We start from the raw sequence: 17,313 nt of genomic DNA on the forward strand, positions 1-17,313 counted from the left end.
ACGTTACAAATATATTCATAATTTGGTTTGATATAGGACCAGATAATGAATTCGAACATGACATGATTAGCGACTCAGCTAATAGAAGCATTGGTGTTTGTAATGAACATGAACAAAACGGTAAGTCTCTTGATCAGAACAGTCTTCAAGTTGATAATTTATTAAACATCTATATAGAGGGACGACTAATATATCAAAAATGTATAAATATATATATACGAAGGTCCTACTGGTGCTGACCCTGACGAATCAAATTACAAACAAGATGATCCAACTGATGGTGATCGAACTGACGACATTGGTGATGGCGACATTGTAACCGATAACAAAGGTGATGACAATGATGGTGATGATAGCGGTAGTGATCAACCGGATACTGATAACAATGATGATGATGACAACTGGTATGATGGTTGTGATGACGAAGAAGAAGACGAAGACAGTGATGATAACGATGGCGACGAATATGATGATGAGGAAGATGACGAAGATAGTACTGATAGTGATGATAGTGATGAAATTGACGAAGAAGACGAGGACGAATAAAGTGATGATTGTGAGGAAACCGATGAAGAAAATGAAGACGATGACTATGATGAGACGAACGAATTGTCTGATGGTTGTGATGAAGAAGGAGACGAGGACGAGAGTCATGATGATGTTGATGAGAAAATGAAGAATACATGAGTGATGATGTTGATGATATTCGGAATGATGCATCGGCAGTGAAAACCGAATGTTCTGCTGATCATCAGCCCAAACGTCCATTGGGAAAAAGACTATATCTCAACTATGATTTCCATGGAACATCACAAAATATTGTGGATGGTATCTTTGTTAAAGCTCCCCCTAAACGCATTTGCGTGCGACGTAGGCTCTTTACTTCAGATTCTGAAATTGATAATGGTGATGAATGTTCCAACGACTCCTCTTCAAATACAGCTATGGTGTCTCAAGAGATTCAAGTGTTTCCAATAAAAGTCATACATCTAACCGATGGTCCCTGTGAGTTTGAGATTAATGTTAAAGTTTTGAGAGTTTGGACTCATAGTTTACACCCATCTGAAAAGCGTCTCGAGGCTGTGCTATGTGATGACCTGGTTTGTTTACTATATAGTCCAGTTTTATATATTTACATTTATAATATTTTTAAAACATATTACTATTGCGATAATTAGACTTTAACAATTTATATCATATGCTAGGGTGATAAAATACATGCCACTGTACCAACCGCATGCTATGCTTTGTTTGAAGACCAGTTTCCTGTTGGAAATTGGATTAAGATTCGCCGTTTCCAGGTTGCTCATGTCTATGGTGTTTTTAGGACAACTTCGCGTCGTTTTAAAATAGTTTTGGGTTCACATACTGTCGTAGATGGTGATAGTTTTCATTGCGAACGGAATTTTTTCGATTTTATCGACTTCCGTGTAAACTTGAACCGCACATACAGTGACGACTTTTTAGTTGGTAAGTATGTTGATATATGATTTATATTTTGTTGAAGTATAAGAAATAATAATGAGTTTTCTACTGTCTTTCGTTTCAGAAATAATTGGCCGTGTTATAAACGTTGGCAATTTTCATTTTTGGGAAGGTTATACTTTGGACCAACTGGAGGAAAAGTGCATTGATAGCGAATACCAGTTTATCACTTTCTACTTGGAGGATTTAAGGTTTGTATTCCCTGTTAAATGCTTTCTCGAATTTAACTATGTGAACAATTATAAGAATACAAGCATATATAATTTTGTGCTAATTATTTTAATCATGTAGACACGTTCGTCTCTTTTGCAAATTGACTGGCATAAGAGCTTTAAAGTTCTATAAGGACTGGCGTAGTTGTGATAGCCAAAATGCTGTTTGTGTAATCAGATGGGGAAATATTGATTATCTTGGAGGTATGTCAGTTGCATATATAAATTAATGTTTGAATATGCGTGGTATAAATTTAGTATTTTACTTCCTATTTCAGGAAAGGTAACGATCTCGGCTATTCAACCAACATTGGTAGTACTGAACCCACATGTTGCAGAAGTCAAAGAATTCAGAGAAAAATATGGCCTGTACATACCTTCCTATGTATAGTATATATAATATCATACATAACCTTTTTTAGTTATGTTGTTTTATTTTTATTACGCAGGATGATTAGCAGTCGAAGCTATCGTCTAGAGAATGTTCACCATCGAGATTAGATAGATACAATATTACCCATATTCACTATTCGTATTTTAAATTTATGTTTTAGGATACATTTCATAAGGTTTTTGGTTTTTTAAAGTGTTCTTCGAATTCTTCATCTTCATTATATGTGAAGTTAGTATTTCATAGTTATAATTATTGTTTTCGAATCATTTATTATCAATTGTTTCTCGACTATTGCCTATACATGTTCCATATATCTATATATATATTTTAAGTTAAAGTATCTTTCATAAATATGCGTATACAGTATATATATTTATATCCGAGTTGAAATTCTCAATGAAATTCATATATATCGCTATTGTTACATATATTAAAATTGCCAATGATTGTACGCATCATACTCGAGTGTCTTTTCCTTCTTTGTAGTATTTACAAAAATAAAAACTTATAAATTATGGAAATTATGATTATTTAAATGAAATTAAAAAAGTATAATATACGGTTATAGTTCGAAATATATTTCTAAAAAAAAAAATGAAAGAGGATTTTATAAATAAAAGGAAAATGTACAAAAGATGCTAATTTCATTATCATTATAATGTTTGTTTTATGTTTATGTTAAAATGACTGAAAACATAATTTCACGCAACTGATTTTTGGATAAAAATAACAAATATACTTATATGAGAAATGGAATAAGTAAAATTTACATTTAAATTATGTAAAGTCTTAAAATTGAACTCGATATATAGAAATCAATAAAAGATACGATACTCTATTTATTTGCATCGATCCAAAAGACCTAGGGTTTTTATCAATTCCTATATATATATATATATATATATATTTATGTACGACTGATTAATCTTCCTCATTAAATCGGTTCAAGAATTTTCGGGGAAAAGAAGAAGATGGAGTCGTCAATAGATAATAGTGTTGACACTAAGAAAGTTGTGAAGTCCTATCTCAAGCGGAAAACAATCGTCTCTGCTCTGATAGACGAAATTGATAGAACGAGTGATTGTTACAAGATAAAGGTTCAGATAATCAATCTCTGGAAATCATATCGTAAAAATAAGGTTACATCCATAGAGATGGTATTAGCAGATGAAGTGGTAGGCAATGTTAATGTTTTATATCTATATATATGAACATGCATCGTATAGTAAAATTATGATATGAATAACTTATATATTTATTAAGTTTATATCAGGGTTCTAGGATTCATGCAACTGTTGATGGAGATTTGGTGGATCAATTTAATTCTGAATTGACGGAAGGCCGTACTATATTCTTAAGCAACTTCACGTTCAAAGATTACACTACTGCATATAGGACAAGTCCTTTATCTTTTAAAATAAGTTTCTACAGGACTACTGTTATAACACCTTGTGATGACTTTCCTAGGGAACTTCCTTATAGATATTTTAAGGAATTTTCAACTATAAGTAATGGGGATTATGAAAACAGTGTTTTAATAGGTATGCTAGATATATGTTGTTTATTATATTTATCGGGTTATACTGTGATATAATACATCTTATCTGTACTAATTCTTTATAAATATTCATGTAGATGTCATAGGGCAGGTTGTTAGTCTAGAAACTTCTGACGTTATCGCTCAAGGAAAGCCAATAAAAAAGTTGGACGTTGTTCTACGTAATGCCAGGTGAGTTCATAATGATATAATTTATTAAATAATATTTAGTCAAATCATATATAATTTACTTAGTTTGTTGATTACGTATAGTGATAATCGCTTGACTTGCACGCTGTGGGGAAATTTCGGAAAGAAAGTAATCGACTACGTGACGAAAAATACTGCGTCTGTGATCGTGTGTGTTGTTAGATTTGCTTCAGTATCAGAATAGAAAGGTATATTTGAACTTAATTGTATTCATAATATTTGTGATATAAATAAGTTTATCATATACGCTTTTTAAAAAATTTTAAATACTTTACTTCTAATTTCTTGTAGGAGTTTACAGTATTTCAAACTCTTTCAACGCAACACAAATATTTCTCGATCCACATTCTAAACAAATTGAAGATTTTCGAGCCTTGTAAGTAATGAAATCTGTTTGTTTGTGTATACTTTTAGAGCTATCATGAATACTAAAAGGAATGACTTTTGTTAGGTTGCCAACCAATACATTTGTGATATCCAATGAACATAAGGTGCAATCATCGTCCACTAAGTCTGTTTCATGGAAAGATGAATTCTTTGATAGAAATGAAAGAAAGACAATTCAGGTATTGTTTATGCCGATACGGTACGTGTTCATTAAGTTTATTTTAAATTTATACATAATAATTATTTGTTTTATATATTTGAGAATGATCTGTTTTTTTATATTTAAATATATTATTTTCGAGTGTAGGAAATGAAATGTGTTACTGCTGCGACAGTTGTTCGAGTCGAATATAATCCTATATGGTATTATATTGCATGCAGAACTTGCGATAAAACAGTTCATCCAATAGAATCTGATTCTACCGATGACGATTCCTTGCTATTTGATTGTAGAGAATGTGGCAAGGCTGTCTCAGATGTTATAGCCAGGTAAATGGTTCATTGATTCAAAGCAGTTATTTAAAAAAATTTTAATTTTTGGCTTTACAAATATTCATATTTTCGTAGGTATAAGTTAGTGTTGGTTGTTTCCGACGAGTCTGGCGAAGAGATAAGATTCTTACTGTTTGATAAAATCGCTAGCGCATTTCTCCGTGTTCAAGCAGATACTTTAGCTGAGGAGGTTGCTGAGGTATATCATTTAATAATACTTTGTGCACATTATCATATAATCTTATATTATTTATGTGTAACGTCTTTTTATATTTTGATCAGGACGGAACTTTGGTGCTTCCACGAGCTCTTTCTGATTTGGTTGGGAAGAAGCTCCTTTTCAAAATCGGAATAGGAACGGAGAATCTGACTAACAGACGTCAAACTTATAAAGTCGAGATCGTTGTCGATGATGCAGATATGTTGAATAAGTTTGAAAATCATGGAATTCGATCCCTCGAACATGATTTAGAACTTAGGTACTCAGGTAGAGTTGCATCACTGACACCATCGCCAGTATCAAAACGAGTTTCAGATTCAGCCATTCAAACGCCTAATGTGGACGAAAAAAGTAATAGCAAGAAAAGAGGAAGACGGCAATGAACAAACACATACGTTTTGAAATCTTCGAACTGATATTCTTATAATTCTCGATGTTAGTTTTTCTTTTTTTGGTTTTTTATATACTTTAGTACTGATATTTATGCACATGTGAATTTATGGTTTGTTTTTTTTAGGATGCATTATTGATTCAAAGAACGAAAAATTCAAAACAAGTACTTAAATCTCTATATATATTGCGAAGTAACACAACTTACTTTATTGTGAAATATTACAGTTTGTGCATATATGCAATTTTATATTTTAATATTATCATAGTTTCATAAATTAACACATGAAATCGTCAAAGTATCTAAGATATTGATTATTCTATTAATATTAAATATTTTATAAACTTAAACTCAAAAAAAAGACAAAACATAAAATGTTAAATTAGGTTTGTTTCAATAAAGAAAAAATGAAAACCCTACAAATTATAGGAAAACCTTACATATGTTTAAATAGTGTTTCTCATGAACGTATCCTAAACCCGTACAAAAAAAGAAAAAGAAAACCTTATCAGAAACTATGTCGCCGAAGAAAAAGAGAATAACGAAACCTAGGGTCGTTAAGATACCTGTTGCAAATCGTCGTAAGTGTTTCTGTTTCTTTGAAAAAAATGCATGTATTGTTACTTTTGATATGCCGCTGAAACACCTTTCATCCTTAATACAGCAATCGTTTCAAGGGCTGAAACGTATGCACCAACGTTACCAAAATCAGTTTATCATCAATACATTGATAAAGAATCTATTGGACGTGTTGGTATGGCTAAAATAACCAGACAAAACAGACTGAATATCATTCGATCGAAGCGTGGTTTACCAAAAATAAATAATTCAAAAGGTTATGTTGAATAAATACAATTTTATATTGATTTATATTAAATATATGAAACGAACTTCATCTGATCTTCTAAATTTATAGATATATTGACAGAGTCCGTTGATGTCGATGATGTTCTATTGGACGTGTTGGTATGGCTAAAATAGCCAGACAAAACAGACTGAATATCATTCGATCAAAGCGTGGTTTACCAACAATAAATAATTCAAAAGGTTATGTTGAATAAATACAATTTTATATTGATTTATATTAAATATATAAAACGAACTTCATCTGATTTTCTAAATTTATAGATTATTGACAGAGTCCGTTGATGTCGATGATGTTCTATGTTTTGTCGCTACTGATTCGGACACGGACGATGATAAAGATTCAGATGCTGTTCCACCAAGTAATTCGAACAAACGACGACCAAGACAAAAAAAACCTAGACCACCGAATTATCCTGAATATAATTCATTCGCGAGTTTTGGCTTGATGGAAAGTGGTACAAATCCAAACAAATTCCCTTTTATTAGTATATATACAAGTTATTATATTTTAAAAATTTAAAATCAATTATAGGTTATTATGATGATGGTGATCAATCTTACATGTGTGACTATTGCCATGCTTTAATGTGGTTTGGAAAACGTATAAACAAGCACTCTCTATCTTCTACTCCAGTTTTCACGATGTGCTGTCTAAGTGGCAAAGTTCAGCTACCTTTATTGAAAGCTCTCCCAAATACGTTGTTAAAGCTATTGTATAATCGCGATAACACGAGGAAACACTTCCGTGAATTCATAAGAGCATACAATATGATGTTTTCGTTTACGTCACTTGGTGGAAAGGTTGATAATACTATAAACAACGGTAATGGTCCATATTTATTCCAAATGTGTGGTGAAAATTATCATTTGATCGGAGATATGTTACCAGCACCTGGCAAACAACCAAACTTCCTACAATTATATATCCATGATACCATCAGTGAAGTTAAAAATAGGATGAATGCTTATGGGTAATCTTCGATTTTTATTATAATATAATATTATTATTTATCTATATCAATATAGTGTTTCATTTTTATAAATAATAATAGTTTCAAAATGACTGTTCAGGGATGTTGGTAATTCGAGGAAGCTGAGACCAGATATCGTGGAGCTTCTGAAGAAGATGTTAGATGATCATAATCCTCATGTTAAAGCCTTAAGAACTGCACGCGAACAATTTGTTGGAAATCCAAATTCTAAAGGTTTTAAGTTGGTTCTTGCAAGTGGCCGAACTATTGATGGTCGAACGCATAACTTACCTACTGAGAACGATGTGGCGGCTTTGATACCTGCTGATTTCAATATGTTAACAGAAAAAAGAGACATCGTTATTCAAAGCAAGTCTGGAGGTTTATACCGTATAAGTGAGTTGCATCCGGCTTATTTACCTTTGCAGTATCCGTTATTGTTTCCGTATGGTGAAGATGGTTTTAGATTAGGTATTGATATTGACTATGTTGATACATCTGGAAGGAAACGCACAACCGTTACAATGCGCGAGTTTTTCGCATTTCGCATTCAAGACAGGCATGGAGAATCCCCAATCATTATGATGTCTGGGAGATTGTATCAGCAGTTTCTGGTTGACGCATATACGATGGTAGAATCAAATAGGCTTCGTTATATATGGCATAATCAAAAGAAGCTACGGTGTGACAGCTTTGATAAGATTGAACAATCTGGTGAACGTGGCAATAATGATCTTTCTGAACAAGGAAAAAAGGTGCTTATACCTGCTTCATTCACGGGAAGTAAGAGATTCATGAGGAAACATTATCTAGACGTGATGGCAACATGCAAGTACTACGGATACCCGGATTTTTTCATAACAATTACTTGCAATCCAAAATGGCCTGAGATAACGAGGTTTTTGGAAAAACATGATCTAAAGATCGAGGATCGACCAGATATTTGTTGTAGGATTTTTAAAATGAAGCTCGATAATTTAGTGAATTATCTAACGAAAGACCACGTTATGGGCCATGTTAACTCAGGTATGTCAAAAATATTAAATATAAGTAAAGAGTCATAATATATAAATCGTGCCAACTTATTCTTAACGTATAGATACTAATTCGATTTATTATATGTATTTCTAACTTTTTCTAATTGTTTTACTTTTATTTCAGCGATGTATACCATTGAATTCCAAAAAAGAGGATTGCCACATGCCCACATGGTTGTTTTCTTGGAACCCGAATCCAAACTACCAACAGGCGAGGACATAGATAGATTTATATCAGCAGAGATACCGGACAAGGACTTGGATCCAATTTTGTACGAAATTGTTGGAGACTTGATGATACATGGACCATGCGGCGATGACAATCCAAAAAATGTTTGTATGCATGAGAAAAGGTGTACAAAATTCTTTCCTAAGCCTACTGGATCAGTTACTAAAATCGATGATGCTGGCTTCCCCATCTATAGACGTCGTATGGATCAAAGAACCATTCTGAAGAGAGGTGTTTTGTGTGATAACCGATATGTTGTCCCATATAATCCAGATCTCTTAAAGCGTTTTCGGGCACATGTTAACGTTGAATGGTGCAACCAAACCAGGTCTATAAAGTACCTATTTAAATATATAAACAAGGGTCCAGATTACATTAGAGCAGCAATCGAGGATGAAGACGGTAACCCCGTTATATCCCAAGATGAGGTTGAGCAACATTTCAATTGCAGGTAACTTTGCGAAACTAATTTTTAAGATTAGATCGCTTGAATAATTACTTAAGTATGATTTAAGAAAAACAAGATTATTTATTTCTGTTTGATTTGCTCATTCTTAGATACATTTCACCGTATGAATCTTCATGGAGGCTTCTAAAGATTCCTACACAGTACCGAACCACGGCAGTAATGCAACTTTCGTTTCATTTGCCTGGTAAACAAATGTGTATATATCACGAAGGAGAGAGCGTTGACCAAGTCTTAAACAAGGCATCGGTAGGTCAGTCACAATTTATAGCGTGGATGGAGGCAAACAAGGAACATGCCTTGGCAAAGGAGCTAACATATGCTGATTTTCTAACAAAATTCGTCTGGATCTCAAAGCAGCAGCAATGGAGGATACGAAAACAAGGTTTTGCCATAGGCAGACTGGTGTATGTCTCACCTTCCGCTGAGGACGCATATCATTTGAGGATTCTTCTCAATATAGTCAAGGGCCCTGAGAGTTTTGATGACTTAAAAAAGGTTAATGGTGTTATATACTCTTCCTTCCGAGAAGCATGCTTTGCGCTTGGTTTGTTAGACGATGATAAAGAATACATCGAAGGAATTAAAGAGGCCAGTTTTTGGGGAACTGGAAAGTTTCTACGTAAACTTTTTGCTATAATGCTTCTTTCGAGTAGTGTAGCAGTTCCGATCAACGTCTGGAATGCTACTTGGAAAATATTAACCGAGGATTTCTTATATCAGAAAAGGTGTGAAGAGAATGACCCAGGTAAGATGGATTTGAAATTTTAAACTATTTTACAAGATTCACATTATTTTAGTTGCTAACAGGCTTATTTGTATATTTAGGTTTGGTGTTGACTGAAGTCCAATATAAGAATCTTGGTTTGTCAGATATAGAGAAGTATATGCGCAGAAACGGTCATTCATTATCCGACTATAAAGGAGAGATGCCAGTCCCTGATGATATTGGAAAGTATAAGAAATCAAATCATCTAATTCGGGATGAGAAATCATACGATCGTGCAAAACTTGCAAACGATCATGTCAAGTTGTTTTCAACAATAACCAATGAACAGAAGGATATCTACAATGAGATAATGGATGCAGTTACAAGAGGTATCGGTGGAATGTTTTTTGTTTATGGATATGGTGGGACAGGTAAAATGTACCTATGGAGGCTTTTAGGCGCTGCTCTTCATTCTCAAGGAAAAATAGTTCTCAATGTTGCATCAAGTGGCATTGCAGCATTGTTATTAGAGGGAGGAAGAACAGGGCATTCTCGGTTTGGAATACCCATAGTTGTGAACGAGTATATATTCTGTAATGTGAGTTCTGGATCACACCAAGCAGAGCTGATTGAAGTAGCCGATCTTATTATATGGGATGAGGCTCCGATGATGAGCAAGCATTGTTTTGAGACATTGGATCGGACTATGCGTGATATACTAAAGTGTGATAAGGTCTTTGGTGGAAAGGTCGTTGTCTTGGGTGGTGACTTTCGACAAATACTCCCTGTTATTGTCGGAGGCAATAGCTTAGAGACTATATTGGCAACTGTGAATTCTTCTCATATTTGGTCTGATTGCAAAGTTCTGCAGCTAAAGACAAATATGAGACTGCTTCGTGGCGATAATGATTTTAATAATCAAGAAATTGAAGAATTCGCCAAGTGGATCTTGGATATTGGTGATGGAAAACTAAATATTCATGATACCATAGGAGATGAATTAGAAATTCCAGCGGATTTGCTGATAAGCGGAGAAGGTGATCCTGTTAAGAGAATAGTCTCGGAGATTTATGGTCAATCTTACACAACCACTCGTGAACCAGTTTTTTTTCAGGAAAGGGCAATACTCAGTCCACGGAATCAGGATGTCGACGTTATTAATGAATTCATGCTATCAGAACTCAAAGGTCTTCGTTATATGATTTATCACAATTCATTTTAATACGTATTTATATTATAATTAAAATATATCAGTACTAACATAGTTTGAATTGTTTTTATTAGGTGAGGAACATGAATACCTTAGTGCCGATAGCATTGATACTTCAGACACAAGCACAATAGACGAAGTCGTCTATACACAGGAGTATCTTAATAGTATAAAGGTATCAGGGCTGCCAAATCATTCTCTCAAGTTAAAGATAGGAGCTCCAATAATGTTGCTTAGAAATATTGATCCTAAGGGTGGTTTGTGTAATGGTACAAGGTTGCTTATTACTCGGTTAGCTAGGCATGTAATCGAGGCAAGCCATATAACCGGGAAGAAAATAGGAAAAAAGGTTATCATACCTAGAATGTTTGTGTCACCACCAGAAGCAAGGTTTCCTTTTAGAATTCGCTGGAGGCAGTTTCCTATTACCATAGCTTTTGCTATGACTATAAACAAAAGTCAGGGTCAGACTCTACAAAAGGTGGGATTATATTTGCCAAAGCCAGTGTTCTCGCATGGTCAACTTTATGTCGCCGTGTCTAGAGTTACATCACGCCAAGGATTGAAGATTCTTATTACAGATATGAATGGCAAAGCACAAATGAAGACAATGAATGTTGTTTACAAAGACGTGTTTGAAAACATTTATAGAAATTCGCGGTTAGTTTGAATAGATTGTTTTGTTTGCTACTAAAAGTATGTTTAGATTACATTGGATATTAGTTATATTATTTTGGTGGTCATTGGTATTTTTAAACTGTTTTATCTTTTAAATTTTGTTATATTTAACTGATTTATCTTTTGGATCTTCTTATATTATGAATTAGTGTTCACTATGATAACGTTTTGAATAGCTCTGTTTGTTTGAATTAAAAAATTATTAAATGATCAGTTGTTATAATATGCTTTTTTAAGTATATATATATTAAACATTATACAAATCAATTTATAAGCTTCCAATTATGGTTTGAATATTACATTTTTTACTCAACAAACTTTCGAAATATGGATCGAATATTAAATTTAAAACACAAAAAACTGTTTATGTATTACATTCAAAACTAATTACATTCAAAACTAAAAAAACTTTTGAAGAGCATCAGCCCGCGCAGGACGCGGGCTAGCCACCTAGTTTTTTAAAGTAAAATGTTGAAAATTTTATCCTTTTCTCTTCTTCCTTTTCTCCAGCACGTTCTTTTTCTCTCAGATTTCTCTCTATCAAATCTCTATTCTTCCTCTTCTCTATTTTTTCTCTTCCTTTTGAATCTCTCTTTCTCTTTCTCAGATCTCTCTTCTTCCTCTTAACCATTTTGTTCTCTTCTTCTTCTTCTTTAATCAACGGTGGCCACAAATTTTCCCACCACCACTCTTCATCTTCAGCTGTTAAACCCAGAGATAACTCGACAACACCAGATGAGCATGCCAAAATTCGTATTTCTCCAGATTCGGATAGTTGCAGACAATCAAAATTAGTTGTCCATGTAAACTTGTACACCACATAATCCTTATTTGTTCGTCTCCATGTGTTCTTACCACAATGGACATAAATTATATTTAAAAAACGACCATTGGACAACAACCCTACGGTATTGTATATTGTTTCTTGTTTTAATTGCTTGTTGAAACTTGACCATTAACTATGTTCCATATGGTTATCTTTATATAGACAAGATATTAATCTTGAAAGTTTTAGAGAGAAAGCTCTCATGTTTTAATATAAGTGAATAAGTAAGATAATATGGACGCTTGTATCTCAAATATGGATATGTCTATATACTCACAATCTAGATCCATCTGGTTCTCACCATCCACGTCCTCAGCGGATGCTATGATGACCACGTCCACGATTTATGGGTCATATTATATCTCAAATATGGATATGTATATAGACTCACCATCCACGTCCATCTGATTCTCATCTTCTACATCCTCGGCGGATACTATGATAATCTGTCCATGATTTATTGGTCATATTGCATCTTAAATATGAATATGTATGTAGACTCACGCACTGTCCACGTCAATCTGGTTCTCAACATCCAAAACCAGATAAAAAAAATCTGAGACCATATTATGTTCACACTAAGCAAAAAATATATAATTTTTTAATAACATCTATTTGTACATGTCCATATGGACATATCTTTTACATAAGTTTTTTAAGCATCATAGTCCCTACGTATAGAAGAGAATAAATAGGGAATGTGTACATGGACAAGTGGGCGTGGACATATCATAAATCAAAGCGAAAACAGCAAAACAGATATAGAAAAGAACAAGCTAGATTCGAAAAAAACATATGAATTGATAAATTAGTTTCATGGTTAAGTTCCTTTTAATCCCAGAATCTGTAGAGACATACACACAAAGAATACTATTTGTAAGAGGGAAGAGAGGAAGATACTTGTAAGAAGAAGAAGATTCATAAAATGGGAGAGAGAAACAATATTTTCACGTGTAGGAGAGAGAGAAAAGAGATATAAGTAATTGAATTGGTTTGAATTATTTTTTTGGTTTAAGATGGTTAATTTTGGTTTGGTTAATAATAAATGAATGACAGGATTAAACTGTCTTTTTGCAGGGCAAAAATGTTTGAAAGTGCTACTTCAAACAAAAGAGCTATAGAGTATAAATATTCTGAAAAAAGAGCCATGTTATCTCTATTTTTTAAATAATTTATAAACTTTAGTAACATTTTCATTAAATTTATATATTTCAATCAAATTGGTCCATCTTAGTGGGATTCATAGCAAGATAGAAAATGATAATCGCTTCTTTAATAACTTTTCCACAGAAACAAGATAAAATGAGTACATATAGAAACAGAGATTGTTACTATCAACGCCAACAAACAATCACTTGGTATATGACACTGATAGCACTAAGCCAAGAACGAACCTTACATCTCATTCTGATCAAATCCAATACATTGGGAAAACGATATGAGACCTGATAAAAGTGTAGAGCTGATTCAGCATCTTTCTTTGATTTCTCCACTTGACAGAGAATAATAATTGTTGAAGCCACATGTTCAAGTAGTGTGATCGTGTAGTAAAATGCGAGATGGACATGGGAAATTAGTGTTTTCACAAGAAAACTAATTAGTCCACCTTTGGAACATTGGCACCTAGGCTGGTGAGTACAGTTTCGATGTAACCATGTACGTCTTAATTAGGACATCCACTGCAATTCCTCTTCCGGATCAACCGGTTTTGTTCCCATCTTATCCAGGAAAAAAAAAACAGAAAAGCAGATAACCAAAGCAGAACCATAATTTACAACCAAAGCTATCTTCAACGTTTAGTATAGCAAAATCTTAACTCTATTCAAGTACGACCCACAAAAACAATCAGTTTTTACTTTTTACTTGTTCTACTAAACTTTTTCTTACAAAGAGAACACAAATTCCATTTACATTCTCAATTTATTTTTACATAATCCCTTTTCTTTATAAATTTATTTTCCACATTATTGGACATGTGAAAGAATATAATATTACCTGTTTGCCTATTATTGGAGAGTCTTAGACAATATTCAAAAGAGGAATGTGTTGGATTTTGTAGTATTCTTCTCCTCCTCTTGACAATTTCTTCCAAAATTCCAATGTATGTGTGTTCATATCCAGCTCTTCCAAGGAAGTGATGAACCTCAGCCCATCAGGAAGCTCTGTTAACTTTCGACAATTTAGAATAGTCAGAGAATGAAGAAGTTGCATGGAGCCTTCTTTTACTATCCACTCGTGCAACTCATATAATGTAGATAATATTAGCTTCTTCAATTGAGGAAACCCACCGACCGAGCAAACCATTCTGCTTCCAAAAAAAGATTTATTCAATAAACTGACATCATATAAGTGAAGAAGCTTCTCTAGAATCGGCATCGGATCCTCCTCTAGACAACAACCACTTAGAGTTATGCTTGTAAGGTGAGAAGGGAAGCGTTGCACATCAGGTAACCTTGGCATATATATACTCAACTTGAGCTGTTTGAGATTCTTGCAATCCAAAAAGAAACCTTCATCATTCGTGGGAGCATACAACTTATAATCATCATATATCGTAAGATTTTCCAAGTGTTTCAATTCACTTAGAGATGAAGATAGAGTTTCCATAGTACACCCCTTGCTGTTGAATGAGATAGAGAGTACTTTGAGCCGTGTCATACCTTGGAAATCCTTCACATTCCCATGCTCTGTTGAGAAATTCTCCAACGTCTCCAGGTTGACTAGATTACCAAATTCCATCTTTACTTTATCACGTATCATCAACGGAAGAAAAAGGTTTGTCAATTCTCGCATCTCTTTCAAGAAATTGGGCATGTAGATTGAACATCTCTCATGTACACATAGGTTTAAATAGAGCAGCAGCTTCAGTTTCCGCATAGAAGAAGGTAGATGAGTTATATGCGCCATATATAAACTCAAATATTTCAAGTGAATGAGATTCCCAATGCTCGAAGGTAACTTCCCGCCTTCAAACTGGACTCTAGAGAGATCTAAAACCCTCATCAACTTAAGCCTTGTAAAGCATAAATGTGGTGCCATCCAATCTGTTCTCTTGTCTTTCAAGATAACCAAGAGATATATAAGTTTTCGATTATTCATCTCCCTTTCCACATTAAATGTCTTATCAAGCTGATGTACGGCGAGTCTGCAAGATTTACAAGAAGATTTAGAATTCACAGTTGAGGTGCCGTTAATAATTTGTAGGAAGTTCTCTTCCTTGGCTTTAAGAAGACAAACTTCTCTCATCATGTCATGCAAGTGACATTTTTCATATCTCAAAGTCCTACCATTTCTTTCGGACACAAAAATATTTCTTTAAACTAACTCTTCTATGTAGCCATCCACAACATCTCGAATGCTTGTTCTTTCATAAGATTCTGGGTTTAGTATTCCTTCTGCAGCCCAGTAGTAAGACAATTTCTCCACATCTACGAGATAATCTTCTAGAAAATGGGCGAGGTAGAGGAAGCAATGCTTCAAACAACTAGGCAACTCTTCAAAGCTCAAAGATAATACATAATAAACCAAACTATTGTTGTCGCCATTTAAAGTAGTCCCTCCAACCTAACAAACCTCCTAACACTTTTACCGCCAATGGTAGTCCTCCACAACGTTTGATCATCTTCTTACCCATCTCTTCCATTTCATCAACCTTCAAGTCTTTACAACATTATCAAAGTATATATACATCCTATCAAGGTATGGTTCAATAACAAGAATGTTCAAATGGATTATTTCTTGAAGATATTAATGTCAATTTATTTAAGGCTAAAACAATCATTGTTTATGATTCACTTCAAAAATAAAATCCTCATAGATTGTCCTGGAAAACGTACCGTTGGTATCTTTTCTAGGAAATGCTATCCGTCGAAAAATTTTCCAACATTCTTCGAAAGTTGGACAATCTGGTTTAAAAATGAAACATTTTGGATGTGCTCGTAATGCCACACCCTCGTTGCGAGTAGTAAGTAGTACCTTCCAACCTACAAATTTTTTTTTTTTTACATAACTCCAAACGGTGAACCATAATTGCCTCGTTGTGACCTTTCTTTTCTTTTTTTGTTTTCACCCAAACGGTGGATATTAAAAACAGAATTATCAAATGTATGTACCATAAGATGTCACCTTTTGCCTGTGGAAACATTGGTTTTATTATGTCCCAATCTACTTCTCTCCATATATCATCAAGGACGATCAAAGTCTTTTGTGTTCCCAACAGTTGAACGAGTTCTTCTTGGACTTCATCTTCTGTCATTTCTAACACTTTATACTCTGGCCTGAGTTTCCGCAAGATCATCTGCCACACATACTCCCTTGTAAACTGTTGAGAAACACATACCCACGCCAATGCTGCAAAATTATTTTTTACTGTCTCATGATTAAACACCTGTCTTGCGAGGGTGGTTTTACCGATACCACCCATCCCCATTATAGAAACCACTTGGCTGCTATCTTCCTCTGCTAAATAGCCAACCAATTGCTCAACATTCTTCTCCAGCCCCACAAGATGGTCTTCATTATCACTAGAAAACGTTTTTCGAATTTCCCTTTCTCTCTTATATAGGGACTGCGTATACCTTTCATTGACAATGACTTGTTGTACGCCAAGACTCAGCATATCACGAATCACCTTTGAGATCCTCTTACTAATGGCATTCATATCGAAAGCAAGCCCCCTGCGTTTCACAATAACATAAGAAAATCTCTGCACACTCTTCCTAATGCTACTTGTCATTCCTAGTTCTTCCTTTAGAAGAAAGATTTCAACTATATCTTCGGCGTCATAAACAATTCCTTGATCTCTTTCACAGTGTTTCTCACCATTGCACTTGTCTGTTTTTTGGCATCTGCATCTTCCAGAAAGCACCTTAACATATTCAGATCAGTTTTTAATTCATTAAATTGCTCATGAACTCCCTGAAATTGCTCAGATTCTCGAACAAGGAGGTCCCAGAGCTTCTCAACTCCAAATGACAAAAGTGTCTAAGCCAT

At 34.1% G+C, this 17,313-nt stretch overlaps 1 protein-coding gene and 1 pseudogene across 1 annotated transcript; one reads left to right on the forward strand and one right to left on the reverse strand.

Annotated features, from left to right (window-relative positions):
* The first annotated feature begins 683 nt into the window (after positions 1–683).
* On the forward strand, positions 684–11,487 carry LOC112088145. Its single transcript, XM_024158382.1, has 13 exons — positions 684–1,100; positions 1,206–1,317; positions 1,550–1,676; positions 1,777–1,901; positions 3,727–3,820; positions 4,607–4,714; positions 4,793–4,916; positions 5,000–5,196; positions 7,267–8,192; positions 8,328–8,883; positions 8,991–9,646; positions 9,727–10,794; positions 10,892–11,487. The coding sequence occupies exons 1-13, from the start codon at positions 684–686 to the stop codon at positions 11,485–11,487; spliced, it is 5,106 nt and encodes a 1,701-aa protein (XP_024014150.1).
* A 2,804-nt stretch (positions 11,488–14,291) lies between these two features.
* LOC18010101 lies at positions 14,292–17,313 on the reverse strand (annotated as a pseudogene).

The sequence above is a fragment of the Eutrema salsugineum genome, unplaced genomic scaffold (genome assembly GCF_000478725.1).
Source record: "Eutrema salsugineum unplaced genomic scaffold, Eutsalg1_0 scaffold_8, whole genome shotgun sequence".
NCBI lineage: Eukaryota > Viridiplantae > Streptophyta > Magnoliopsida > Brassicales > Brassicaceae > Eutrema > Eutrema salsugineum.